General features: G+C 34.7%; 1 protein-coding gene across 5 annotated transcripts; it reads right to left on the reverse strand.

Annotated features, from left to right (window-relative positions):
* Nucleotides 1–158: 158 nt before the first annotated feature.
* Nucleotides 159–27,842, reverse strand: LOC106877019 (double-strand-break repair protein rad21 homolog A). Of its 5 annotated transcripts, none has more exons than XM_089350372.1 (12): nt 27,688–27,842; nt 21,723–21,885; nt 20,585–20,814; nt 19,959–20,065; nt 15,696–15,887; nt 14,350–14,430; nt 13,701–13,802; nt 12,414–12,599; nt 8,199–8,422; nt 7,518–7,788; nt 6,291–6,775; nt 159–4,536 (listed from the first exon to the last, which is right to left on the reverse strand). In XM_089350372.1, exons 2-12 carry the CDS (start codon nt 21,864–21,866, stop codon nt 4,231–4,233), a joined length of 2,328 nt encoding a protein of 775 aa, XP_089206498.1. In that variant the 5' UTR covers nt 21,867–21,885; nt 27,688–27,842; the 3' UTR covers nt 159–4,230. The 5 variants fall into 5 exon arrangements, with proteins under 5 accessions (XP_089206498.1, XP_089206495.1, XP_089206496.1 ...); XM_089350369.1 differs by having other exon boundaries at nt 12,405–12,599; XM_089350370.1 differs by lacking the exon at nt 27,688–27,842 and adding an exon at nt 25,335–25,567 and having other exon boundaries at nt 12,405–12,599.
* Between the last annotated feature and the right edge of the window lie 112 nt (nt 27,843–27,954).

Here is a 27,954-nt window from a genome sequence, read left to right on the forward strand (position 1 = left end):
TAATAGGGAAGAGATTAAGAGACATAACAATAAGTAGTAAGCTTTAACAAAGGGAGGGAGCATCTATTTTGTAGACCCATCAAACCCACTTTAGCATTAGAAAAACACAAGTTCCAATGTGCAGAATGTAGGTATGAATTGTGAAAGAAAACAAAACATTGATATATTATGACTTTATTTGTACAAAATAGAATGCTACGGGATCAGGAATAAAATTTCCTTATTTTAAAAAAATCAACAGAGTTCCAGAATGAAGATAGTAATGATCTATGATACATTGATTGGCAGGTTGATTGGAATATGTTTTAGCGAATAGTGCAATGGAACACTTGACTGAAAACCTTATTTCTCTGTTAATATTGGCCGCATCACAGCACACACACATCTATACACCCCTGTTTCAACAAAACTTCTGACTTGGTACAAGAGAAACATTCTATAAGAATTAATATCCTTAGCAGAACCCTTTAGAATTAAAGTGCCTAAAATGTTAACAACAAATACAAAAAAAAATATTCAGCTCATATTGGGGAAGAACAGAGGATACCTAACATAAAATCTAACTTGAATATTTCAATAAAACCTTATGTGTAAGATTTGTTTCATATAAGAGGGTTGGTGGGGAAAGAATCCAAAGAGGGACCTTAGTAAAATTTCCTCCTCCTAATATAAGGCACTAATAATTACAGGATATGAACAGAAGTAAATGGTGAGAAGGAACATGGATGAGTGTTGACTGGACCCCCAAATTATATGAACAGAGAAATTTAAATTTATGCTACTGAACAGTAATGTTATATAGAAGGGAATAATAATAATAATAATAATATAAAAACCCAACTAATCAGGTCATGAAGGTCTTAGTAAGAATGGAAAATGTGAAGCTACTTATGTTCATCATACCTTTTCTCTGGGTTATTAGGGACAGTAAACCTTGAAATGGAAATCAAAACTGAGCCACCCTCCCTCCCATTCGACAAGAACGTACACCTTGCACCTGCCACAAATAATAAAATAAATAAAATATAACAAAATGTTAACAAAGGGACATTGCTGAAACAGGTTCAGAAGCAATGTACTGAGCAAGTCAGCAGTGAACATAAGATATGAAACAATTCATGTAATAGAAAACGAGCCATGCTTCATACGGAATGACAAGCACAAGATGTCTTTCAGGTTCACACAATGTAACTAGTTTCTACCGAAGAGAAGTTAAAATTGTGTGTGTGTCATTTATGCCTCTGTCAAAGACATTTTAGTTCAAGTGAAGTGCAGTAGATACAACTGGGATTCAAGACCAGCTTGCAGGCTTGGCTTGCTAAGAACTTACCTCTACAGCACTCACGACCATTCAAGGGAATTTTTGTAAACAATAAAAATATTGAGGACAAAAATAACAATGTGTAAAAGTCACCAACAAATGCAACTTAGACTGGATAAACTAAATATAAAGCAAATATAAAAATAGAGGGACAGGAAATAATAACAAGGAATAAATTAGAAAAGCCAAGCCTAAAACAAATTACAGTGACATGAATTGAAAAGACTGGAAGTGAATGTGGAAAGTGTAATGAAAACAGGAATTGGGAAGGGGTCAACAATAAAGCCTGACAAGGTAAAATAGCGAATACTTTGATTTTTAAACAAGTGGAACAACCTAAATATGTCAAGCAGTCAACCATTATAACAAAATTAAATCAGATCTTACGATAAGGATGAGTATGTTTAAAAGTTTTGGGATGACATTGAATATAACAAGTAATGATGAGTTTTAAGTAAAAACAAATGGCTTGAATGTGGAGAAATGAATGCAACTGAACAAGTTGAGGGCAGGGCTGAAATAATTAAAATAAAATTAAGCATAACAGTCAAGAATTCCACAGACTTTTAAACTGACACAAATGACAACTTTCAAATATAATTTTTTCCTTCATTTATTTTCTTTTTCTTTCTTTTTTTTTAAGAAACAAAATGTGTAGGAATGGAACAAACATCTCATAGCACTTATCTTTTTTTTTCTTTCGGTTTCACTATTATATTTAACCAGAATTGTTGTATTTACAATGATACAAATAATGAAGTTATTTACAATTCGCTACATCATGTAGCCAAGCCAGAGGTTGTTGTTGCTGTTAAATCTAATCTTCACCAACTCCACAAGGGAAATAATCAAATCAGTTGACTTCATCATGCTCTCCACTGGCCACAAAGATTTCCTTCAATTGGAAAATTTAGAGGAGAAATATACTTAATACTTGCCTTAAAACTAAACTGGATGCCAGTCTCCACAAAATAGTAAATAAACAAAAGAAAGGAAAATTGCTGAAGACGTTTGAAAATTAATGATTGAGATATAAAGAATTCCTGCCTGATACAAATAAGCAGTATGGATAAATTTGGAAAGCCTTTAGTTAATAAATGAAACGAATGGAGACACCTCAGACTGATATTTTAAACTGTAACAGAATCTCACTAATATTTAAAAAATTCCTATTTACACTTACATTTGTAAAATATTTAAAAACATTTCTATTTTGTATCATAAAAACATGACTGATCAATTAGCAATTGAAGGTTCAGTATATCTTTGTGTACCTCATCATTAGTAAAGTAATTAATTTACTCAAGCGAATGCTCAAAGAAAATTCAATCTACATATGTTGCTACCCTGAGAACATAAATTCTAGATCTATCAGTTCTTGACACATTTGGTTAACTTTTACATCACATACCAGCGAACCTGTGACAAGATGGTCTATAGTAGTTATCTACAACTAATGGCAATTTGTTCTTTTGGGTAATACTCTCTCTCCCTAACCAAGCAACTAGTTCTGCTCCTCTATCTTAGTACCACCAACTTTCGTCTGGACAGCAATTTTGTTTGTTACACTGACAAATAGCAGACCTGGATATCTCCTCAAAGAAAACACAATCAGTTCAACCATGCATCAGTCAACCCAAAAGAGAGACCATGTCTGCAGAGGAAGGCAGAAAATTTAGAAACACTGGACAAAATGTATCATGAATGCACAAAACTGTATGAAGATACATTCTTATACCATTCATTAGGTAGTTACACAGCAATGACCTAAGCTAAAGGAAAAGGAGCAAAACCATTCCAACATTGGGAACATGGTAACTAGAACTATGGACTCCAAGGTCTCAGTGGTGCACAATGACACTGCCTCATAATGAAGAATGTTGGAGTACATGTGTGTACGTAAGTTGTGCAAGCAACATTTTGCAGAGGGAAATGGAGGCACCTTTGATGGGAAAAGTAAACAAAAGAGTTCCTGTCTAACAATGGCACAGCCAAAAATAGATCCATCGTAGTAAGGCTACACCCTACCTATGTGCAAGAGCATTTTCACATATACTAATGAATGTATTTAAAAATTTACATAGAAGAAAGCGGATGATGTCGGTGCTCCAAAGCAAGATGGGATGATGAAAAATATACTGAGCTCTAATTACTGATTGGTTGATGAATACTAATTCCTGTCAAATAATGCCGGATGATAAATACGCCTCAGTCATGTCATTATAATATAAAACAGTCTACATCTTTACAGTTAAAAAAATGATCTAATGATGATAACATTAAAATAATGTGGCTAATGCAATTACAGCTGCTGCCATTTGAGAACTAGGAATTTTTCATTATCTCTTAGAGTCAGTGATTATTTAGTAATTACGGAGAGAGAAAAATCTTAGATGATTTCTGAGAAAGCAGTGAGCTTAAGAATGAAGAAATAAAAGAAATATCTCTCAAAAGTTTTCCTTTCAAAATAAATGTAAATGTATTTATAGCAAGACTAGAAGCATCAGAAGTGGCAGCAGCAGTAAAGTGCAAGAAATCTAATGATTTAGTCAAGTGATAAGAGAAAAGAAGGCTTGAAAAATAAGCCCTCCCCCCTAATTGTTGAATGTGTGAAAAAGAGGAAAAAAAACCCCACAATACTCATCCTGTTTAATTACCTGAGAGGCAATCGTATAAACAGAATAGCTGAGGCCCCTTCTTCTTTCTCCTTTTCAATTGTTTTTCATTTTTTAAAAGTAGTTCCCTCAAAGAGAGGAAATACACATATACCCCTGACTATAATTACGCACGTCTGAACTTTAAGATAAAAAGATTTCCCAAGCATTTACAATCAGTCAGTCAATCATGGCAACTTAGAAAAAAAAAAAAAAAAACTTCCATCAGTGAATGTCACTGTTGGCCTGTAACCATTAAACAACCAGTCCAAATCGAGGTCCTTTTGTTATAAAGATATCGCCAAAAGGCTCACTTTGATCCACTTCGACAGACTGATGTTTCTTAAGAACTAACAATGTGTAAAACCGTGACGCTGCCTGTTTACGGTTGTGTTTTCGGATAAGTTCTTTGAAACTAAGTCTTTCATTATATCGGAAAGCTATATCCAATGAATGTTGCATTTGAAGAGATCGCTTGTTCCATTGTTTTTCTTGCTCAGCATCATCCAAATTGGAGTCGATAACACCTTCAACCTCTCCTGATTCAATATCTTCAAATGTCTGTTAAGCAAATAAAAATAATAATAATAATAATAATAATAATAATAATAATGAACTAGTAAGACAACAAATATTTTTCTTAAGCCATGCTATTATGCTGATAATTTTTTCTACTATTATATTTATATATCTGCCCTGAAAACTATTAGTTGAAGATATGAAGTGATATTTACTAATGTAGACTACTTAGTATATTGACAACCGATATGCAATTTCCATAGGCTTGTTTTGTGGGTTAATTTGTTTACAAGCTAATATTGATAATATAAAAATGCAATCAAACAAACTTAAGAATTCTTATAAGAATAAACTTATAATTAGCCAAATGTTTTATATTCAATAAAATGATAACAATTAAACAAATCAAAGATATAACACGTAAGACTGGGTAATTAAAATTTCATTTATACACTGTTGTAAAATAAGTCCAGTGTTTTCAAAAATGGTTTAACTTTTTATGAAATTTCACTAAACTCATCACATCATTGGTTTAAGTGCCTTGCTAAATGTGGAAGGAACATGTAGAAGAGAGAGACCCTGGAAGAGGATAGATGAAGTAGTGAAGATTGAGCCTCACAGAGATGACAACTGCCTTAGATGATTGGTGATTTGTAGTGCTTGAGAAGACCAACCTGTTTCACTAAAGAAATGAAGACCATTTCACCCTACATTTGTGCTCCCAGTTATTCATTTCTCACTCATCTTACATTTTCAATATCCATCTAGAGTATTCATCTATCTCCTCTACAGCAAGACACTTTTTCCTATTTATATATATTGAACCTCTCAATACATGGAATAAAGCTACCTCCTTCAATATTATGACCCCACCCAGTTGAGGGGTTCTTGTCTTGCGAGTTACTTGGTAATCTTAATGGTGTGGATTCCACAAAACGAACACCAAGTCCACACTAAAAAACCATGCCAGAGCTGACAATGGAGCACGATGCAGTCCTCTGGTTCATCAAATCTTATCGAACCATGCAACCCATACCTGCATGGAAAACGGACAAACAATGACGATGATAATTTTTCATGTTTGACTTTGTCAGATTGAATATGCTGAGGCAGATTTTTCTACAGCTTCTTATTTCTTTATTGCCCACAAGGGGCTAAACATAGAGGGGACAAACAAAGCGATTAAATCAATTACATCGACCCCAGTGCGTAACTGGTACTTAATTTATCGACCCCGAAAGGATGAAAGGCAAAGTTGACCTCGGCAGAATTTGAACTCAGAACGTAACAGCAGACGAAATACTGCTACGCATTTTGCCTGACGGGGTAACGTTTCTTACAGCCGTATACCCTTCTTGTTGCAAACCCACACCAGTCAAGGTAATATTTCCCACATGGCCAGGCATGCATATTTTATGGAAAATTGGAAATGAAAGTACAACAGTGATGCTGAGACAAGATGCCCATACCATATATATAATTAGCTTCTTTTATTTTCTGTCTCCCAAAACCACTGAAAGGCTTTGAGAGTGAGGTTGTACCACAAGACAACTGCCCAAAGTGTCATGTAGGAGAATTAAATACAAAATAATGTGACCAAGAAGCAAACTTCTGAACTGCACAGACAAGTCTATACCTATTAATATATATAAAATTTTACAATAGTGTTTGCATTTAAACTAGAGAGAAAGAGAGACGAAAGAAATGGAATCTAAAACTATCATTATCGTTTAACGTCTGTTTTCCATGCTGGCATAGGTTGGACGAGGAAAACTATATTTGTAAATATTACTTACCAGTTGACAAGCTGGTGGCGGCACTGAAGCAGGAGCAACAGAGGCAGGGTCACATGATGGAGGGGGAACAGAAAGTGGTGCAATTGATGGGGGTTCATCATCTAAATCTTTAGGATAGACTGAATCATTGTCACCAGGAATATCAACCATTGTGTCATTAAAGGTGCCTGAAAAAAGATCTGTGGTATTTGAAGGATCATCCTGTTGAGGAGGCTGTGCTGCTTGTTCTGCTAGAGTTTTATCAAATGCTTTACTTGGTGATGTTGATTGCATACTTGGTTCAGTTGATACAGCAGACGGCTCCTCAACAGTGGAATTTTCTTCAGCTGGTGGCTTCATATTTTCAGATGTAAATAAAACGTCTGATGAAGGGAAAACATCTGAATCAACAGGAAGAGGTGCAGGAGTTACTGGAGGGGCAGGAGTCGCTTGAGCTGCTGCCGCCGCCGCCGCCGCTGCTGCTGCTGCCTCTGCCTTCGCTTGAGCTACATCAAAAGAAAAGATGGTACAAAGAATTAAAATTTTATAATGAGCAATATCTATGAAACAAAACATTTGACACAATATTTTTAATCTCACATTAAGAAGTTTTGAACATTTCATGGATTATAATTTTACATAAAGCCTATAATGTTTCACTCTTTACCCTTTCATCATCAGCTTTCCATGCTAGCATGGGTTGGACGATTTGACTGGGGACCGGCGAACCAGACTCCAATCCGATCTGGCAGAGTTTCTACAGCTGGATGCCCTTCCTAACGTCAACCACTCCGAGAGTGTAGTGGGTGCTCTTTACGTGCCACCGGCACTGGCAACGGCCATGCTCAAATGGTGTTTTCATGTGCCACCTGCACAGGAGTCAGTCCAATGTTTAGACCAGCAATTCCCAAACATTTTTTTTTTTTTTTTTTTAAATCTAATGACCCCTTTTGATTACTATTTCATTTTGGTGCATCCCCATAGTATTACTATGTTTAGAAACTAATTTTATAGATATAGATACTTCTTTCACTTGTGTAGGTTGAACTATGTAATAAATTAGAGAAGGAAACCTATCTGTTTCTTGCAATACATCTAGAGCAACATTTTTCATCGTCTCTTGAAATAATATTGTGGACCCAATTTACTATTTTGCTCATGTGGACCCTGGTTGAGAACCACTGTTTTAAACTGAAATACTCAAAGGGATTTAACCACTCAATTATAATTGATTAAAGAAGTACTGACCTCTCTTTGAAGGCTGAAGGGTTGCTTGCAGTTGCTGAGGTGTCATCTGTGCTTGATGATTTAGCTGTGCATTTTGATGTAAAGGAGTTTGCTGCTGTTGCATTTGTGGTGTCCCTGCTGGGAAAGGAAGATGAAGATTTTGGTGTGGCTGAACAAGTTGATCGTGTTCGTCACGAGCCAACTCAGGTGATTCCAATTCGATTTTCTCTCCTTCGTGATCCTCTTCTTCTTCTGTATTCATAGGTTTAGTAATTAAGTTTCTACCAAATAGCTTTAATAAAAAGAAAAGGCAAATTAAGAAAACATGAAATATTTATATAAACGAACCCTGTGCACTGCACAAATGTGGACTGAACTGTGCTTTAATGACAGGGCACATCTTTCAATATAGATATTTTTGAATTCATTTCCAGCAAAGTCACTTCAAGTTATAAGCACCTTACCAAAGTTAAACACTTTGCTTGCAAGAATTGCCCTTTAAAACAGAATAGACAAAAATATGATTGAATAAAAAAACATTTTTTAAAAATCGACTAATCTCTTATACTGCTGCTGAGATGGAAAGAGAGAGAAAAATGAGAGGAGTGTGTGTGTATTAGCAAGAATGTAAGAGTGAAACTGAAAGTGATTGAAATGTTGGGAAAAATAAAACAGAAAGTACTGAGGCTGTTGTTTACTTACTCGCCATGTAAATTTAGAGATTATGGGTCGACCAGGTAGCGCAAATAATTTTTCTACACCACCAGTTTCTTTCCAGTGCATCAACTTTTTAGTTGGTGGTGCCAAATCTAAAGTAGTAATTATGTCTGCAGTGTCAGCTAACTGCAGTTTCATAGTTTCACTTGGAATACCTTTTTGTTCGTCCACAATAAGCTTACGCTTACGTTTACCTTTTCTTTCTTGCCCTACAAAAAACAAGTATTAAACTAACTGTATCAGTCACCTTAAAATAAGAAAATACACTTACATTCATTATTTGTCTACTCATTAAAACAAATTTGTGCAGAGAATCTCCAGGATAAAACGAATATACAAGGGGGAAAATATAATTTTTGGAGAAGAATGGACTTAGCAGGTATAAATTTATTAGAAAATGGATTTTTTAACAAAATTCTATTTCATTATTATGATTTACTGAGAAGAAATTTTTTTCTTTTCTGAGATTATTAAAATAATTTGTTGTTTGTGCATGACCTTTGTCCTCTCCCAACCACCTACCTCATGCTGTCTATTACACCAACCATCTCATTATAATTAAAGACTAAGAGTTGCAAGTAATATAGGGTGGAGAATAAAGCGAAATAGTGAATGGAAGAATGTTTAGGAATGAAACTTAAAAAAAAAAACTCCCGCTCCCGTTTCCAGACAGACAATACCGCCTATATCAAATATAGTTGGATCATCAATAAGCTTTTAATCAACAATTAACACACTAACATTTATATGTATGTACGGTTGTGTGTGTGCACACACACACACATGTATGCCAGTTTATTAACAATTGTATTTTCTAAAGCATATATTTAATTACTATATATACCTGGAAAATACTAGTCATAACTTATATTTAAGAAATAGGGAAATTTAATTAGCTTAACTCGTTAGTCACTAAAAGTTAGCACACAATTTCACTTGCTAAGAGCAGCCATAGCTATGAGCTTAAATTCACTTTGCAACATGGGTCTTTGTTCAATCCCCTTATATGTTACTTTGTGCCTTTTTCTATAGTTTTGGGCTGATCAATGTCTTTTGAGTGAAATTTGTTGAACAGAGCCTGTCAGAAGCACCTGCTTTTCAGACTGGCATAGTGTACGTGTGTGTAAACATATATGTGGATGTGTATTTATGCTGTATAAGTATAGCTTTGGCTGAAGGATATAAACATTAAGAAGAACAAACAAAAACAGTGGTTTAGGAATAAAACCTATTGAGATCCTCCAACTTACTGACACTCGTTCTGCCACTTTCACCGTCAGAAATAGTGAACCAGTGATCGACTCATTACAAACCTGTAACCAGGTCATATAAAATACATAGAAATAAAAATGAAATTCTTTTCTGGAAAAATGAATTTAGAAGCAGATAAAGCTATAAATAACAGCATGTCAATATTAGGTTGCAGAAATCTTCTGGAGAGAAAAAAGGACAAGGACTGCCTGTGGGACCTGAACCCACATCTGTAGACATGACAGGTGTTAGCATTTTTGGACCCATTATTTACAGCTTTTTGTGCTTTGAAATCAGCTATTCCAAAAAAGAATTATTTCATGCTTGCAAAAAAGTTTATAAATTCTTATATCAAAAAATAAAATGTCATACAATGTCTGATATTGTTAGTGTAAATTTTGTGTTCTTGGCTATTCCTTGCCATGTATTTATCCTTATTACTGTAATGCATTAGGCATTGAAAAAAATGGGTACTAAAGCAATTGCAAATCTAAATTTGAATTTTTAAAGCTGCTGCACTATGTGTAAAGCACAGCAAGCACAACCAATGGAGTTGACTTTGAATTAGATATATCAATATCAATCACTGACAGTTATGAATTTATTCCAGAAGAGGTATCTTTTGATATAAACACAGTGAACATCAAGGAGGCCACTGCAGATTACAAATTACCCAGACACAAATGATTCCTTTCTTTTCAGCATTATGACTGAACATTTTCTGAAGATGTGCCAATATGTTTATGAAACACCATCTTCCTTGATGTCAATAAAAAATATCATTCCTGTACATATTCTTTTCCTCATTATGTAAATCGTTTTGAAGTTAAAGTATGTGAAATGGATTATCAGTTTCAAACCTTACTACAGGTACTGTTGACTCCTCTACAAAGCATTTTACTCTCTCCTCTCAATGCAATGCAACTGAGAAGGATGTAGAGAACAGTAATTGTGCTGGCCATGTTGCTTTCAGATGAATATTTCACTCAAGTATCAAGCTGTCATTATTTCAGCCTTACTCTACAGACACGAAACACGGATCCTGTGCTGTTAAGACAAGAAACAAGAGTGCTTACACCAGCACAAGCTCTGAACAATCATGAAATAAAACAGGAAAAATATGACACTAATATTTCTGTTCCTGAGAAAGCCAACCCTAACCCCAACAACTTTGAAATCACTGTCATCAAGCATTGGTCCAGATGGACAGCCTAAGTAAATTATGAGTAAATTGCTCATGAGCATAGCACTGACACACCTCAAGGATGCCATTTATGACATTATAAAATCAACAGACTATGAAGAAGACCAACATCAACTTGAATACCTGCAGTGAATTGAGCACTTTGGCATTAATCTGCGGCAAAATTGTTAGAAAACAACTCAAGTCATGTCCACCTCCATTCATCAGTTGTAACTTGTGTAATCACATGGATTCAACTTCTTATTTGTTATTTCTGGTGAATAAGACTAAGAGAGGAAAAGAAGAAAATACTTGGTAACAACGAATAGCTGCTGTTGCTACTGTTAACCTTGCATGTATGTGCAACAGTGGTTGCAGTAAGGTTTGAAAATGATAAGCAGTGCGACTACTTTGAACTCCCAAACAGACTTTCTCTTGACTAGGTACAGGGGTGTTTTAATTTCACATATACATATATATATATATATGAATAAAAGTAAGGAGAAATAACTGAATCATGCCTATACTATTGATAGTTATTTACCAATCTGCTCAAAGACGAAAAACTATCAACTCTAAAACCCTTAGCTTGCATATTTACCACCTAACAGAAAATATAAAGTATGGGGTACATGTTACAGCAACAACTACACTACCAAAGACTGGATTCCACGTTTAGGGACAAAATATTTCGGTTCCCAAGTTTATAATGTTCAAGTGAAACCAACAACAGAATACTGCTGTTACATCTACAAATATCTTAGACAACATTCCCCAAATAGGTGCCGAACAGATCAATATAGAGCAGGAATCAGCAACTTTTTTTTTCAAGAAGCAGGCATGGGACACATCTCCTCATCAGGCAGGATGCACTAATAAAAGACTTAAAAGTAATTTCTTTTTGTTAGGCACACCATCAAAGTCCCTTGGGCTACAAGTTGCCCATATCTGAGATGAAGCCACTTGTCAACACATTCTAACCTTTGACCCAGAGAGTTTCCACACTACATTTTCTATTTACTATGACCATGGCAATTACTGTTCTATTTTCTATTTACTATGACCATGGCAATTACTGTTCTGAGCTATCTTCAACTGACTCACTTGTCCCTCTACCTCTTGCCACCCATACAATGCTTTACTCGCCACCAGCATTCTGGAATCTATTCCTTGCAGTCATCAACACAATTCAAGGACATTAATCGCATTGATCCTAGAGAGTCTGCAAACAGACCCAACTATTGAAATAAAGATGGGATGTTTATAACTTGTATAGCTTTGATCACAAGTCTGCTCAACCAGAGCTGGTTTGGAGCTAAACAAGCACCTATTTTATTCACTTCAAAAAGGCAAAAGCACAAAAATGTCCATTAAAACCAAACTGTAAACAAACCATAAAAACTAAACCATTCAGTTGGTTCTCTGAGATGCAATGACTACTGAAACCACAAAGTTAAATACTTATATAAGTAGGTCATTGTTAATTTAAATGATTTTCAATATATTATTAGTACATTTTGATCTCAATGGGATTTGTAACGAAAATACCAATCCCTTTACATCACATATATTATATACATACATAATGTTAATATTATAAAAGAGAATATTAGTGAAATAATTAATAATCAAAAAAATATATACAACCCAAAAATATACAAACACTTTTCACTGGTCGAAACATTCACAGTACAGCCCATGCACAAACTACATCTAAAACAAGGACAACATTTAAAAGAACCTTAATCAATACCTACTAAACTGACCTGGTATATTCGAGACATCTAAGGGCTCCAAAGCAAAGGCCTCATCTTCATTATGAACAAGTGTTGTTTGTTCTCCAGAAGTACCAGTGGTTTCATTGACTTCACTAGTAGTTTCGGGTGCCGGAGTCTCAGGCTCCGTAGCTGGAGCAGCTTTGGCTTCAGCTGGTTGCGGAGCAGCTTCAGGTTCTACAATGAAATGTGAAAAAAATCAAAAGTTATTATAAAGTTTAGCAGACAACAGTATTCACCGGCAAACAATGTTTGCTGATTCTTATAAACAAGAGCTTGTGCCAGTTTCATCAGACTGGCAGCATAGCTCTGAATGCAGAGACACAAAAATGAGGCTGAAACACTGCAGTATCTTAAAGTACCCTTACAACAGTGAATTGTGTTATGAAAACACATCATCGAAGAGGAGAAGGTGTTTTCCAATAACGCAAAACAAATTATTAGATACATTATTTACATTTGACAGATATGTCCTCATCTTGTTTGTTGTTAACACAATGATTCAGCTGATATACCCTCCAAGATGAGGACAAATATCCGTCAAATGTAAATAATGTACATAATTCCTCATCTCTTAAATATAGAACTAAGTTATTAGATATTCATGTCTGAATCTGCCAGAAGATATTAAAAATGAAGACATGTCACTGTTTGGATTTTCACTGCCTCGTGTGCACCCATGAATTATGTTCTTCTATCATTCTCTAATCTCTCAGTTCCACTACACTTAGTTGTGAGGTCCTTCTTTTCCAAGCCAGCAGGTGCTGGTGCCATGTAAAAAGCACCTGGTACACACTGCAAAGTGGTTGGCGTTAGGAATGGTATCCAGCTGCAAAAACTATACCAAAACAGACAATTGGATCCTGGCCTGCCAGCTTCTGTCAAATCCTTCAACCCATGCTAGCATGGAAAATAGACATTAAATGATGATGTTTTCTATGAACAAGAGCTTGTGCCCTTGTTAGTTTCAGTGGTTGGATAGGGCAGCTTAGACTGAGGAAACACAACAAAATTGAAACATTATAGTGCCTCAGAAGTCCCATTACATGGGTAAATCATATTATGAACACCCATCATTATGCCCTCCATAATGGAAATCATTTATAGAAATTTGTATTCGAATCTGTCAGAACATTCGAATACACACATTATTCTTATATATAAAACTAGCAATTCATTCTACAGTCAAATATGAAATAGTGATAAATCAAAAATTATACAAATGTACATCATCAAAATAAGTGGAAAAATTCATAAAATGCATTAACATAATAATACCTTGAGGTTTCTCTGTTTCGGTTACATGTTCTTCAGGTTCCATACCAACGTCAGTTACAGGAGCATCTTCAAATAATCCACCAGGCTCCATAAATGTATCATCTGAAAGATAGGAAAAACAAATCGTTATTAACCATTGATAGACCTAATTTTGTAGCATTTCACACAAGTATCTACATTTATTCCCAAGAAAACTATAGTTTATGACAATAATTCCAGGGATCCAATTTATACTATAGCAGAAATTGCCATTGACCAATAAAATGTTTAGATATAAATTTTGGCATGTATTCTTGCTATGATAGATCAACATCATTATTTACATAGAAAATTGATGATGATAAATATAAATAGCTTTAATGAAGAACTTTAAATTATAAGAATTACATCAGGATTAAAAGATGAACAAATTGGGAACCAATCAAGTAAATATAGCTATAGCTTTTCTCATGCATTTATTCACTGCCATAACTGAAAGAGTATAATACAACCATTCCAATTAATAACATTATCTGGTGTACAAACACAAAATGATAAAGCTATAGTAGTGGATGTAATATTTACAACAACTAAAATGTGTCTGTATGCCACTGACCACCCACCTACAGATGCTAAAAGAGAATCAAAAGAAACTAATATATGGAATTACCGAGAAATTCTTGACCAATTTCACCTCCAAAATCATCATTGTTGCCATTATCATCATCATCATCATCATCAACTGGAGCATCTAGAAAGTAAAAAAATTAATTACTGACTGCAACTTGACCATTTAGAAGACATTACAAGTAAAATGAGAATAAATTTGAAAGAAAACAAGATTCCGAATAATTTCATGAGTGCATCCCAATTCAGTAATTTGTTTTAATATAATTTACATTAAACTGCAGGCAGCTGTACTGGTTTTATCCACTGTTTTGGTTAATCACGACAATATTTCAAGAGTAACATATACATTTAACCTTCACTGTATATTTCTATAAATGTAAAAATCAATTTTCAGTCATCCATTGTAATATTTGTGTTGTATTCACACTTGAATTCCCTGAAATAGCAATTCCTGTGCTCATGCACACGGGCCTGTATAAAACTGATCACCATTTATTATAGAAAGTTTGATAAAACAATTCTGTTAGCTGACAAGTTCAGAAGAATGAAAAACATATCAATTCTTGCCTATGTCTCAAGAGAGCCCATACATGTTATTGATACTATCATAAATGCACCCAAAGTGACTTTGATGGTTGTGGTAATACTATACGACCTAGTTTTTGAAAATCTTGACTGAATAGTTATTTCATTAGATCTCCATCCAAATTCTTGATTATTCTCATAATTATTATAACCCTTTAGTGTTTAAACCAGCCATAACTGGTTGTATCTGATTTCTCTACAAATTCACTAAAAAAAAAATGAATCACATTATTGAATTCTTGTAACTTTGAGATAATGCGTGATAAAGCCTTTCCCGCCTTTATTCAAATAAAAATACAGTGAAATTTTAAAGACTTCTTGGTTTTTTTCAAAGTTTGAAGAGAAGTGTATATCTTAGCTTTTAATGATATGGCGTCAGCAAGTAGCAATTCTGACTTTGAAGGTTTTACTCTTGATGATGAAGTACAAAATATAAACAAAAACAGTGATTTGTCTTCAGACGAATCATATTGACATTTACGAACCTTTATCGGATGGAGAAGATTACTACATAAACCAGAATCGCCAATTCCACAATATGGCCTACCTTCCGATGCTCAACCATCAAACTATTTTTTATTTTTTTACCAAAAACTTTTTTTGAAATGGTCATGGCGGAAACAAATGCTCAACACATAATTTGTATTTGTGGAAGACCCAATCCACTATAACAGCCAACTGATATTGCAGAACAAATAACGTGAACAAATAAGCACCACATTTGAGAGATTAATCTAAACACTAAAGGATTAAATATACAGGCAAAGTATTTTCATTATATGTAAAATCATTAAAACTTACCCATAAAGCTAGGTTCATCAAGTTCATTGGTGACAGGAGCTGTCATGTCCACATCTAATGATTTCTCTGGCTCATCAATGCTTTTTATTTCTTCAGGAGCCCGAGGACTGGTAATATCAGGACTTTTGAACAAAGACTCTTCTAGATTTGTGGCGTCTCGCAGTATTTCTCGATCATCAAACCCAACATCACCTATTAAAATACAAAGAAAAAGAAAAACAGGCTGAGTTTACAAAGTAACAAGGAATCTACATTATGAAGTCGATTGTGTAAATTAGATATAGCACACACACAATAACTTGTATTTAGCCCTTTTACACTTGTAACTCCCTTAACTTTACTGAATACAAGTCTTGCTAAGGCAGACCAACACCAGACACTCTGGATAATAGATTTTCTTTTTTTCAATGAATGAATACATAAGTAATGAATGTCTTCTATATTAAATTTGTATGTGCGTATACACATCCACCATATCATTTGGGAAATGTTACCTCTGACAGATTGGCAACATATCAAAGATTGCTATATTGCTAGATCTTCAGTTCAGGTAATCAACTAAAATTACAAAATAACTAAACAGAAAACAAATTATTGAAAATTTTAAAACTTAGCAGCCATAGATCTATTAGCGTCAAATTATTCTTATAAACTTCTATTTGAAAGCATTGTTGTTTATCCTAAATCAGCCCTGATTGAGCAGACTTATGATAATCTTATGTATCTTTCCTTTTAACTGAGGAAGCTGCTATTTCAACCGAAATGTGTGATTTTTTTGAGAAGAGCTTATTTGTTTTCAATCTGCATTTTAAGACAATATAACTAAACTAGAACAAAATAAAATAAAATTATTACAAGATAGAATTCCATCAATGTAAAACTTAAAGCCAAGCATAATACTATGACAGTAATAGCAATGAAAACCTCAACAAGACAATCCTGGATAGACAAAATGATTGTGATGCAAAGTACACAATCTGCAAGCTTATGAAAGCTGTAACAGGCAAATGAAATATTGTATCACACCGTGACTGAAATGGGTGCTTTCAATACAGCAAAAATATTAAAATTGTTTAGGTGTCAGTCAATATAAGTGTTATAATCCTTATTTTGCTAGGTTGTTATAATGCCCACAAAACCAGTGAAGACAAGACTATCTCTGACTGCCTACTACGTACTTCTCTTTACTTATAGTGACTACGTTATTCCATTTGTCACACGGGAGGGGTGTACCGTTATTACTAATTCCCTACAACATAGCAATAATTCTCTTTATTCACCCCACCTCCCAATTTTGTGATTTTTTCATACATCATCATCATCGTTGAACGTCCGCTTTCCATGCTAGCATGGGTTGGATGATTTGACTGAGGACAGGTGAACCAGATGGCTGCACCAGGCTCCAATCTGATCTGGCAGAGTTTCTACAGCTGGATGCCCTTGCACTTGGCCTCTACTATGTCTTCCTAGACACTTTTTGTTTTCTTGCCAGGTGGCAATCTATCAAAGACTGATTGTATTTTCCTTGTAAACATCAACTCTGCTGGTAAGCTGCCTGTTGGTGTACTCTGATTTGGTGTCACATGGTATACTCTTAAAAATTGTTGTAGAGTCACTTATCCATGACTTCCTTATGACTCTCTTGAAGGTATCAACAAAGCGTTTTGTCTGTCTGTTAGATCTGGGAAGGTATGGCGCAGTAGTTATATATTCTACCGTGAACATTTCACAAACTTTTTAAAATTCGCTAGACACAAACTGTGTTCTACTGTCAGACATCATCTTGTCTGGTATGCCAAATCTTGCAAACAATTTGTGTAAGAAATTTATCACAGCTAAGGAGGTGGGTTTTTTTCACACTTACAAATATTCCTGGCCATTTCGAGAAACTATCAACTACCAGTAAGTAGTAAGAACCATTTAAAGGATCAGTGAAATCGATGTGTAGTCTTGACCATGAAGCATCTACTTATGAACAATGTTTACTTTTTATCATGGGCAATTTTTCATTTTGTTTGGGCTTCCATACAGGTGTTCCACTGTGTTTTACTGCAATTTTTTGTTTCAGTCCCTCAGCTGTATTTGAACCGACTATATTTCCACACAAAACATTTATGGGTGTATTCCATACTTTGAATAGTTCCACCCAATCTGTGCTGAATAAATCAAGAGAACCTTTTAACACATATATCCTTGCCTTTTTAGTTTGACCTTGAAATGTTACACTACATATGAATTCCCCACCCAAAATATAATTTTCCCCCCTCCACATACAAAACATGGGTTTATTTCTTGATTTTTGTCGTGCTTTTTAGAAAACACTTTGTTTCGCACTTGCTTTACTCGAAAACAATCTTTGTTTGACTTCCTCTGTGTCGTGTCTTAATTTGACTATCCTTTCACATTCTTCTGACACTTGTAGTAGGGTTACATCCCAGTTTAGCGAGAATTCTAGTTCTAATTTCTGTAGTTAATCCCTGTGTAAAAATCAGGCATTTGAACATATCTGGCGTTAATTCATCCAGCTTGAACTTTTTGCATTCCTTGTGAACTCTACCAATAATATGTGATGTAGTCCTCATTATTGTTTTTCGCTATGTTCAGACACTTCCAACGTGTGTTGAACAATGAACTTTTTTTCACTAAAAGTTTTACACAATATATGTATTGTGCCATTAAAGTTTATGTCAGAAGGTTTTTATTGGGAGTACATAATTACTGTATTGTTCATGTTCTGTTGCTGCCAGTTGTCATCTCATTGTCCCTCTCTTTACATTCTTTCTTGAAGATTTGCTTATATCTTCTGTAGTATGCTTTGAAGGTAACTCCTTTGTCAGGTTCGTATTTAACTTTGTTATGGAATTTGTGACAGTCTGGCAAGAACACTTTTTCTAAGGACTTCAGTGATTGCAGCATTTGTTGCTGTTTTCGCAACTTGAGCAAACCTGCCAACAAATTTTCTGTACTTTAACGATTTTTTTTTTGTAAAATTTGCACACCAACTTTTTGAGTTTAACTCCTCTTCGAGTTTCTATTAGCTCCACGTGAATTGGTTTATCCCCACCGAGTTTATTAATTCATTATCACTATTATAATCCTTAAGATATTGGATTGTTGTAATGCCCAATTCGGCATACAGTATATTTAGTAAAACCAGTAAAAACATGACGATCTCTGACTGCCTACTATGTACTCTGGTACTTCACTTTACTTATAGTGAGTAGGCTATTCCATTTGTCATGTGGAAGGGGTGTACCATTATTACTAATTTGCTACAATAAGATAATTAACTAGATACAAAATAGAGAAATTCACTAAGGATGAGATCAAGAATACATCCATTTTTACAGTATCTTTCCATCCACTGAAGTCCTTTGCTGTCTTTATTAAGGTCAACCTCTACAGATCACCCTCCTCCATTTTTTCATGTCTTTATCCAACTGCTATTTTCTGTACCCATCATATACCCACAACAGCTCAGTCTTCTCTCAAGCAGATGTGTGATTCTTCTTATGCCCTGTTTTTCTCTCAGTGCAATATTATTCACTTCTTTTCAGCATATCCTCTGGATGTTTCATTACCAAGCAACATCTTGTCTTCATTTAGAAAGTTATCCCTTATTCTTTCTTTGGATACTACTCTTCTGGAACACCCACTTCTACTGTTAACTTGGGCAACTAAGTAATGGAAACTACCAACTACTTCTAGGTAATTCTGTAAGCATCTGAAATAATTTTATTCTGCATTTGTAACATACAACACCTTTCTGTTATTGATCCTCACGTGATGCCTACTGCAGCTCTTGTACGTCCATAGTTCACATTGGTACCCCATATGGCATTAATATTGAGCACAACCACTTCTAAAATGGCAGTAAAGTTTCGGTTCCTTTCCTTTGGTGTGTTAGGTTTTATAGTCTCTTGATCTTGAGTTTAGCTTTCAAATTTGGAATTTCATTACTATTTCTTTGACAAATTGAGCTATGGATGATTTGTGAGAATATCTGTAGTTGCCTTATTCGGAAGACAGCAAGAGTTGCATTAATTTTGGAACAAATTCAGACTGCATTTCAAAGCTAATCTTTTCAATTAGCTGTACTCTAATTTTTTGTTACTTTTCTGATTGCAAAAACATTAAATGACCACATAATCAAAAGTTAGGTCAAATATTTTTCTTTAGCTAACGTAATTTTGAGACTATCTGTTAAATTTAAAAATGAATTAACCTGCAACTAATCATATACAAGTATACATATATACATACCAAAGCCATCATCACCAATCAAAGTGATATTTCCATAATCTTCCCGCATAGTAATTTCTTCAGGACGACTTTGATTTACTGAAAATTGAGCTTGTACATTGATTTCACTGAAAGAGTATTGAAATAGAATTAAATTGTATCTGAAGTTATAATAAGAGAAACTGAAGATTATAAAATGCAAAAATACGTTACAATACATTTGAAGTTCGCAGGATAAAATTAGTTTCATATAGCACAATCATCTTTAAATTTGAAACAGAATCCTTTTACATTTGAAAACAGAGTTATGCATAGCAAACCTAAAATAATCAGAGATTCTGCATGTTAAAATATTTGAGAAAATGTCACAATAGGAAAATAAACACTTATGTTCTGATAGCTCTTGATATAAAATTCTTCATGACTGTACAGAAAAAGTCCTTGCTATAGTATTAGTAACAAAATGGCTTCTTAGGAACAGACACTAGGCAAATTTAACTGTGCAATCATATATTGCAGTTTATTTCAACTGGTGCAGCCAATAATAGATTTTCCTAGATGATTACAACACTTACAGAAGGCAAACTAAATGAAATTCATTGACTTCACTTTTTAGTAAAGCTATACAATTAAATATTTCTACTTACTTGAGGTCTGCTAGGGTAGTATCAAAATCATGAAAATTTTCTTGTAAGGTGATTGCAGCTACTGAAGCTTCTCGGTTTTCTTCAGGAAGATCAACTACCCCAGGACGAAAAGCCATCTTGATTTTAACAAAAGCTTCATTACAATCAGCTAAAAGATATTTGGCTTTTCGAGAATAAATACGTACAACTCCCAAAAGCAAGTGGCCTGATGTTCTTAATGCCATTTTTACCTGAAAAAAAAAAGAAAAGAAAAAAGAATGAACATGAATTTATTGCTAACACATGTACAACTAATGAAGAAAATGCAGTATTTTGCTATGGTTAAATTTGGTCCCTATGAATTGAGAATCTATTGATTGACAACACTTGCTCTGTGAAGACACTTATTCAAACTAAGAACTCCCTTTTCATAGCTGTTATGTCCATGAGTGACGAGGCAACCTATATATAGCTGCTTGGCTTGCTAGAAATACCAGTTAAGCCACATCCTAAGGAAAGAACACATCAGATGTAGTCTTTAATACCCTTTAAAACCACAGGATGGTAACAGTTGGAATGCTTTTGACTATCCTTGATCAGTTTATTAGGGACAGCAACCTCTAGGTATCATTTATATTGCTACAACTGCATGCTGGACAGCAGTATCAACGTAATGGGTAAGTGAAGGTGCAACTGTGGGTGATCAAACAGACCACACAATAAATATGTGTCCAGATAATTATTCCCCGGTGGAATACAGACTGTCTTTAATCAGATCCAAGCTGCTCAATTACAAGTGACAATTGCTAATGATAATGAACCAATTAGAAATGCTCACAAAGTTATAAGGAAAACACAGATGCAAGTATTGTTATGGCTTGGTAGATCAAAACAAGGCAAGTTTTAACAATGTATTTATTATAAAATACCTATCAAAGTATTTAACAACAAAATACAGGGTTACTATTAAAACAATGATACTTATTACTGAATTGTTATACTGACACGACATTAAATTATATTAATCCATATTTTATAATGTAAAAGAAAACGATAATAATAATCATAAACAATCTTAATGCATTATAAACAATGTTTAAATGATAATTCAGTAATAAACAAAACATTCTAAAATATACAAAGAGAATAGGAAACTTACCTTAGGTTTGAGAATAGCTTCAACACTGCTGTCAATATTTGTTTCAAAAACATGTGCCTTTGTCAATTTCTTGTCCCAATGGGCCGCCAGCCATATTTTGGCCAGCGGACCCTTTTTACTCAGTACAAAATGGGCGTAAAACATTGTTATTTTTCAGTAAAATCTGAAACAAATTGTAGAAAAATATTTGATCATTCAAGTTACTTACTATGCATTAAAAACAATTATTTCGTTGTCTGTTTCCCGCACCACGAGCGTGAAAGGGAAATAAGTTTTGACCAATAATATACGTTCTCTTATAGTCATTCAATTAAACCTTATATTTAACCAGGTGCTAGGTATTGAATGACAAGTAATTCTAAACGGATTTGTCCTGAGTTACAAATTAAAATAAGGGAGGGAAAAAATCTGCATTTAACGGGGGCAGGGAACGCCGCTGATAGTTAGACATCTGAAACGGTTGGTCGAAAATAGATTTTATAAAACAAGATATTGGCACTACGGGGTCAGTTAATGCTTAAGAAAACTTCGGCGGAGGTAAAGAATACGCACACCACCCGTTTTCGGCGTAACAAAAACCTTAACCCTAAACATCGGGTGTGCGTACTCTTTCGCCAAAACTTCTAACATACAACACATCAAACAAGTTAGATTGTCCCCACACTACCCCTCAAAAATTTTACTCATTTAGTCTAAATCTTTTCTATATTAACGTTAGCGTTAGTGCGATCACAAGAAACCCCACCTCAGTACGTATTTACCGCGCCAAAATGAACCGTACATTTGTATGTTTTAAGGGTAACAAGGACACAGAATACATTTCAAAGTATTCTTCCTCGTTTCCGTAGAAGTTAGTTCAGATAATTCTTACAAGTTTTCATGCTTACAATTAAGAAACAGAACTAAAACATTTCTTAAACGGTTCTGTGCTAATCGCCCAATATGACCAGAGCACTTGAAAGAAGTTACAGTAATTGCTTGTTGAAGGGCCATCTAGTATAATGTAACATGAGCCGAATACTCTCGGAGCTCCAGGGTCGGGAGTCTGGATTTATGCTTTTCACATCATATGCCAGGAACATTCTCAACCCCAAAGATCTGGGTACTACTAAAGCAGCGCGGACCCGAACGCGCAGTTGCGCGTCCGCGCTAGCTAGTCGTGAGTGGTCGATCCTAACCCTAACCCTAAACACGTATTCATTTGCACACGCGGGTTAGAGATAGGGTTAGGCTTAGGATCGACCACTCAAGACTAGCTAGCGCGGACGCGCGACTGCGCGTTCGGGTCCGCGCTGCTTTAGTAGTACCAAGATCTGTGTATTTCTAATGCCCCAAACGCGATTTTGTAACGATGCAAGGGCGGTACACTCGTAACTGTGGGGTGGTATGCAAGATTAATGGCGACTGGCTGTCAAGTCACGCTGTGCTCAATTAAACACGCTTTGTCTAAACTTGGAGCAGCCAATAGTCTGGAGCTGATGGGCTCCAAAACGACGGACTGTATATACTTTCCTCGGAAACGAAGGAAATGTCTTATTTGGGATTCAACAGTCGTCGATGCTTTCGCTAGTTGGAGGATTTCAGATTAACCCCACTTGACCGTACTGGCGTTCCTTTCAAGAGGGCATCCTGTATCCCTCAGCAACTTAAATGACAGAGAAACCGAGATAGACTCCGCCTTAATAGACATGTAAACTCGTGACAACTGGCACACCGTCGGTTACGACGACGATGAGGCTCCCGGTTGATCCGAGAAACAGAACAGCCTGCTTGTGAAATTAACGTGGCTGAGCACTCCAGACACACGTACTTAGACGTAATTACAGGTACAACTCATTTTTGCCAGCTGAGTGAATTGGAGTAACCTGACAACGCGCCGCCAGGTATCGAACTCAACACCTTACGAACTTGAGCCGAATGTTCCAACCACTTAGCTACGAGCCTTTACAAGCTCTGACAAAATAATTTTACTATTACTCTCTCAAAACATCGCATTTTATCCCAGCTGTAAAGCTAGTAGTCATAGTTGAGTCAGGTAGAGAAAACTAAGTTTAATCGTATTACAACGGGTAACATGAAATCCATTTCACCGGTCTCACGTGGTCAAATAGTGAGGTCAAGTGACGCGGTAACAAAATTCTGTAAATACCGTAATTTACTTGGTCACCAGTGGCATGTGATCCCTCAACTTTCAAGTTTATATCCGAAGTTTTCACGATTGCTATTAACCATAGGCTTTCAACTGCAACAATGAAGGGCAGTTTCACAAGTATCCTTCCTTCTCTGTTCTGCTGCCATAATATAATGCCAATTAACGGTTATCGATTCACTCAACTAGGAATCCTACGCTGCTTAGTGACATCACAAGTAAATTGCATCACAATTATTTTTGGTTAAGAAAAGACCAATTCCAAGTTAGGTTCGATCGAAGAGGTCTATGATCAAGGCCAATCTATTCATGACCACCACGTAATTTTATCAAGAAAGAACATGCTTCAATATTTCCTCATTAAAACGGCATAATTTGGGTGATATATGATTGATAATTTCTTTAGGTCCAACGACCGCGTTGATGGTACTTCGGGGGGGGGGGGGGGGGGGGGGGGAAACAAGCAAAGCTTTTCGTATCTCATAACATTACAATATTCCTTTAAAAATGTTACTTAAAATACTTTAAATAGCCATTTTGTTTACGAAATATGATTAAAAAGAGAAAACAAATTGAGATATACTGACAACCAGAAAGTTATTTTTATAACTCAAAATTGATTTAAATGACTTAGATTTGCTACCAACCCAAAGTGAAGGCTGCCACAAAGTCACGTAAAATAAAATTCCTCACGTATACAAGAGGTTCGATATGTTGGAGAGGGGAACAGTTCTAACATCCATACACTTCCCCAAACCATCTGTCACATAGGAGAAAGAAATCACAACTGGGTTTACATGTTGGTTACCAAACAAGCACCAGCCAACCATATTAGATCAATCGTTTTGACAGAATACTTTCCTCTTAATTCGAATGGCAAAGTTTATGGAAATGTGATAAAACCAATTAAGGAAACACAGAATCTATTTTCTCATTCCAATTTTATACACCTAACAGTTGTGATGACAAATATTTTATTATTCAAATGTCAAATTTATTTCAGTTTACAAAAAAAACAAAAAAACTGCTCAATCTAAGTATTGTAAGTATACTGGATACATACATACTAGGATGCAAAAATTACTTAAAATCTGCATCTTTGTTTATTATGATACAGGAATATGTTAAATAAATTGGAAACGAGTGACCTACACACCTATTTTATTTAAAATATAAACTTGCAAATAATAATAATAATATCTCCTAATACTATTTCAATGTCAGTTTCAAGATATTAATGAAACGATTTCAAGAAGATAAAAACTGTCTAAATTTTCAAAGTCAGCATGATAAAATTAATTTTCAGTGACTGAAACTTTAAACATCATTTCATGACAATGCGATGACAAATAGTTTAGATGACTCAATTTATAAAGGGGAACAGCGAAGAGGGAACTCTATCGGGATACAATTACAATTATTGATCAAAAGAAATAACAAAGATCAAATTATTTTCATCTTACCTTGAAAAATAAGGAAATCGATGCAGTTAATTGAACATTTGTTTGAAAAATATTTAAAAAATATATATGTACTTATAGGGAATTCAAGCTGCTTTTTTTAAAAAGAGGGTTATAAAATATCATGTTGCCGCTAATGGGATCGAAAGTAGAAAGTTAAAGAGGGGGAGGGGGTAAAAAGGGGACTGTGAGGCTTTAATGTTGAGGAAAATTAAGCGGGAATCTATCTTGTAGGCTCGCATACAAGCTGACAGCCAATCAACGTTTGTTTGAGTGAGAGGAGCTAACCGCGTCATCGTATAAAAAGGTAGCGGCATCGCAAGTGGCGACCAGTCATCGTGTGTAAGCCGTCATGCAAACATCAGACTGTCATTAATCAATAGAGCCAGTAAAAATGGTTGGTCTCTGTGAGAGTGATCTCCCATCAGTCGTATGACCCATTTTTAACGAACAGACAGCTTAGCTTGAAAACTCAACAGGACAGACATTATTACGAATACTGGACGACGACGACGAGAAACTTAGTATTTTACTCAAGATATTTCTCTCTCTCCGTACACCATCACACAAGATATATTCGCCTTTCGAATAAGAAAAATTTACAAAATGCTTACGTATAAAGAAATTTAGACATAAGGATCTGAGAAATTAGAATATTCAGAAATAAAGAAAAAAAATAATTCCAATATGGAAGAAAGAGTTGCAGCAATCAATAGCAAAAGAAATCTAATTTCTATTTCGATTTCCTTATTTTAAATCAATTTAATTCACTGAAGATAAATAATAACAGCTGATTAAAAAAAATCTTTGATCTATGTATAAAATAAATTTGAATTCAGAGCTACTAGTGAGCGGCATCGAATTGATATGATTATGGATATATTCTCAAGTACTTGGCGATAATACTGATGAAAATTATACACAAACACGCTGGTTTCGGTTATGATTATTATTATATAATTGTTTGGGAGGGAGAAAAATGCATTAAAAACCCAATATTTAATAGAGTAGAGGGTCTAAAATTACAATGTTATGTCGATCTGTAAGATGAAGATAAATTAGAGCATAATCACGCACATCTTTGCTGACATTGAATTTTACACGTATCTAATCATGAGAGAACATTCCACGTAAATATGGAATAAATTCGTCAAAGAACTATTTCTCTCTCGTTTAATTGGGTTTATGATACGCATATAAATACTTTATTGATGATAAACACACCATTCCTAACATCGACGACAAATTTTTTTTTTAATTTTTACCTGGCTGAAGTTAATTCAAAATATTGAAAATGGCTAAGTTTCAAATATAGACGACTAAAAACTGAACAAATCAAAATTATTTTAGAAAATTAAGCCAAAAGTGTATATGTGCGTGTGCGCAGACAGAGTGCTAAAATCTTTGTGTGTGTGTATATATATATATTATATGTGTATATATGTATACGTATATATATATATATATATACATATAACGTGAAGATAAATATGCTTGTGTGTGTATACGTGAAGATTATATGTATAGATGTATATGTATAGATGTATGTATATATATATATATATATATATATATATATATATATACACATATACCTTCCGCTAAAGGAAGATATTAAATATAGATGGAGAGATGAATAAATAAAAATCAATAGCAGCAAAAATGTGGGGGTTTATTTAAAACCAAAAAAAAAAAAAACCCAATTTCATCAAAAATAGCAAAAGTAGAAATGTGTGCAACAATTTGTATTCATCGAAGGCAATTTACTTGGATATAATTGAAATAAATGAAATTCTCGTTATGGTCTGTGAAGAAGGGACGAAAATAAATATAAATGCATGTGCAGGTTTTTAAAATAAATTGGGAAGGAAAGATAAGATGCGGTGGTGAGAAGAAAGTACGCCTCAACCTCATAGGCGACTTCAACCAGTAGACCAGCGAATACTACATATATATATGTATATATACACAAATGCATGTGTGTGTGTATATATATATATATATATATGCCTATATCACAGGGTATATATATATATGTATAATATCCACGCATACCAACATATATATACGCTGTTTGGAAAAGAAATTGTTACTATATTAAGCATTAGAAACAATAATTATACTATAAAAAATAGATCCGTCTATTTTCCTAGAACCTATCCAGTTCAGAAGCTATGTTAGTTCGCGTTGAAGTAAATAAACGTTCGGCCCAGATACAAAAAAACCAACTCTTCTCTCTGTACTCGACATATGTTTATCAGTTCGCTGGCCAACCAAGCGATGGACTAGTTTACGAAGGACCCGCAAGTTTTCAGATAAAAACATCAGCAATATATAACTGGCGCTGCTTACTTACCCGATTGTCGATATGCAGTTAAATCTTGGTTATCTAATTAACAACATTCAATCAACATGTATAGTAAAATCCGGCGGGTGATTGCTAAAAATCGTAGCAAAAAGCCACATAATTAATAACAGACAAATTTCATTTTCCAAGATGGCGTCCCTTTTGTTTCCCGCCCAAACAAGCAGTTCGAATAAAGTCTAATTACTGTATATACCTCCGACCAAGAAAATAGTTCCGTCAGAGTCTTTTAATTACTTGGTTAAAGTCAATACTGAC

This window comes from Octopus bimaculoides, chromosome 4 (assembly GCF_046866305.1).
Source record: "Octopus bimaculoides isolate indiv1 chromosome 4, ASM4686630v1, whole genome shotgun sequence".
NCBI lineage: Eukaryota > Metazoa > Mollusca > Cephalopoda > Octopoda > Octopodidae > Octopus > Octopus bimaculoides.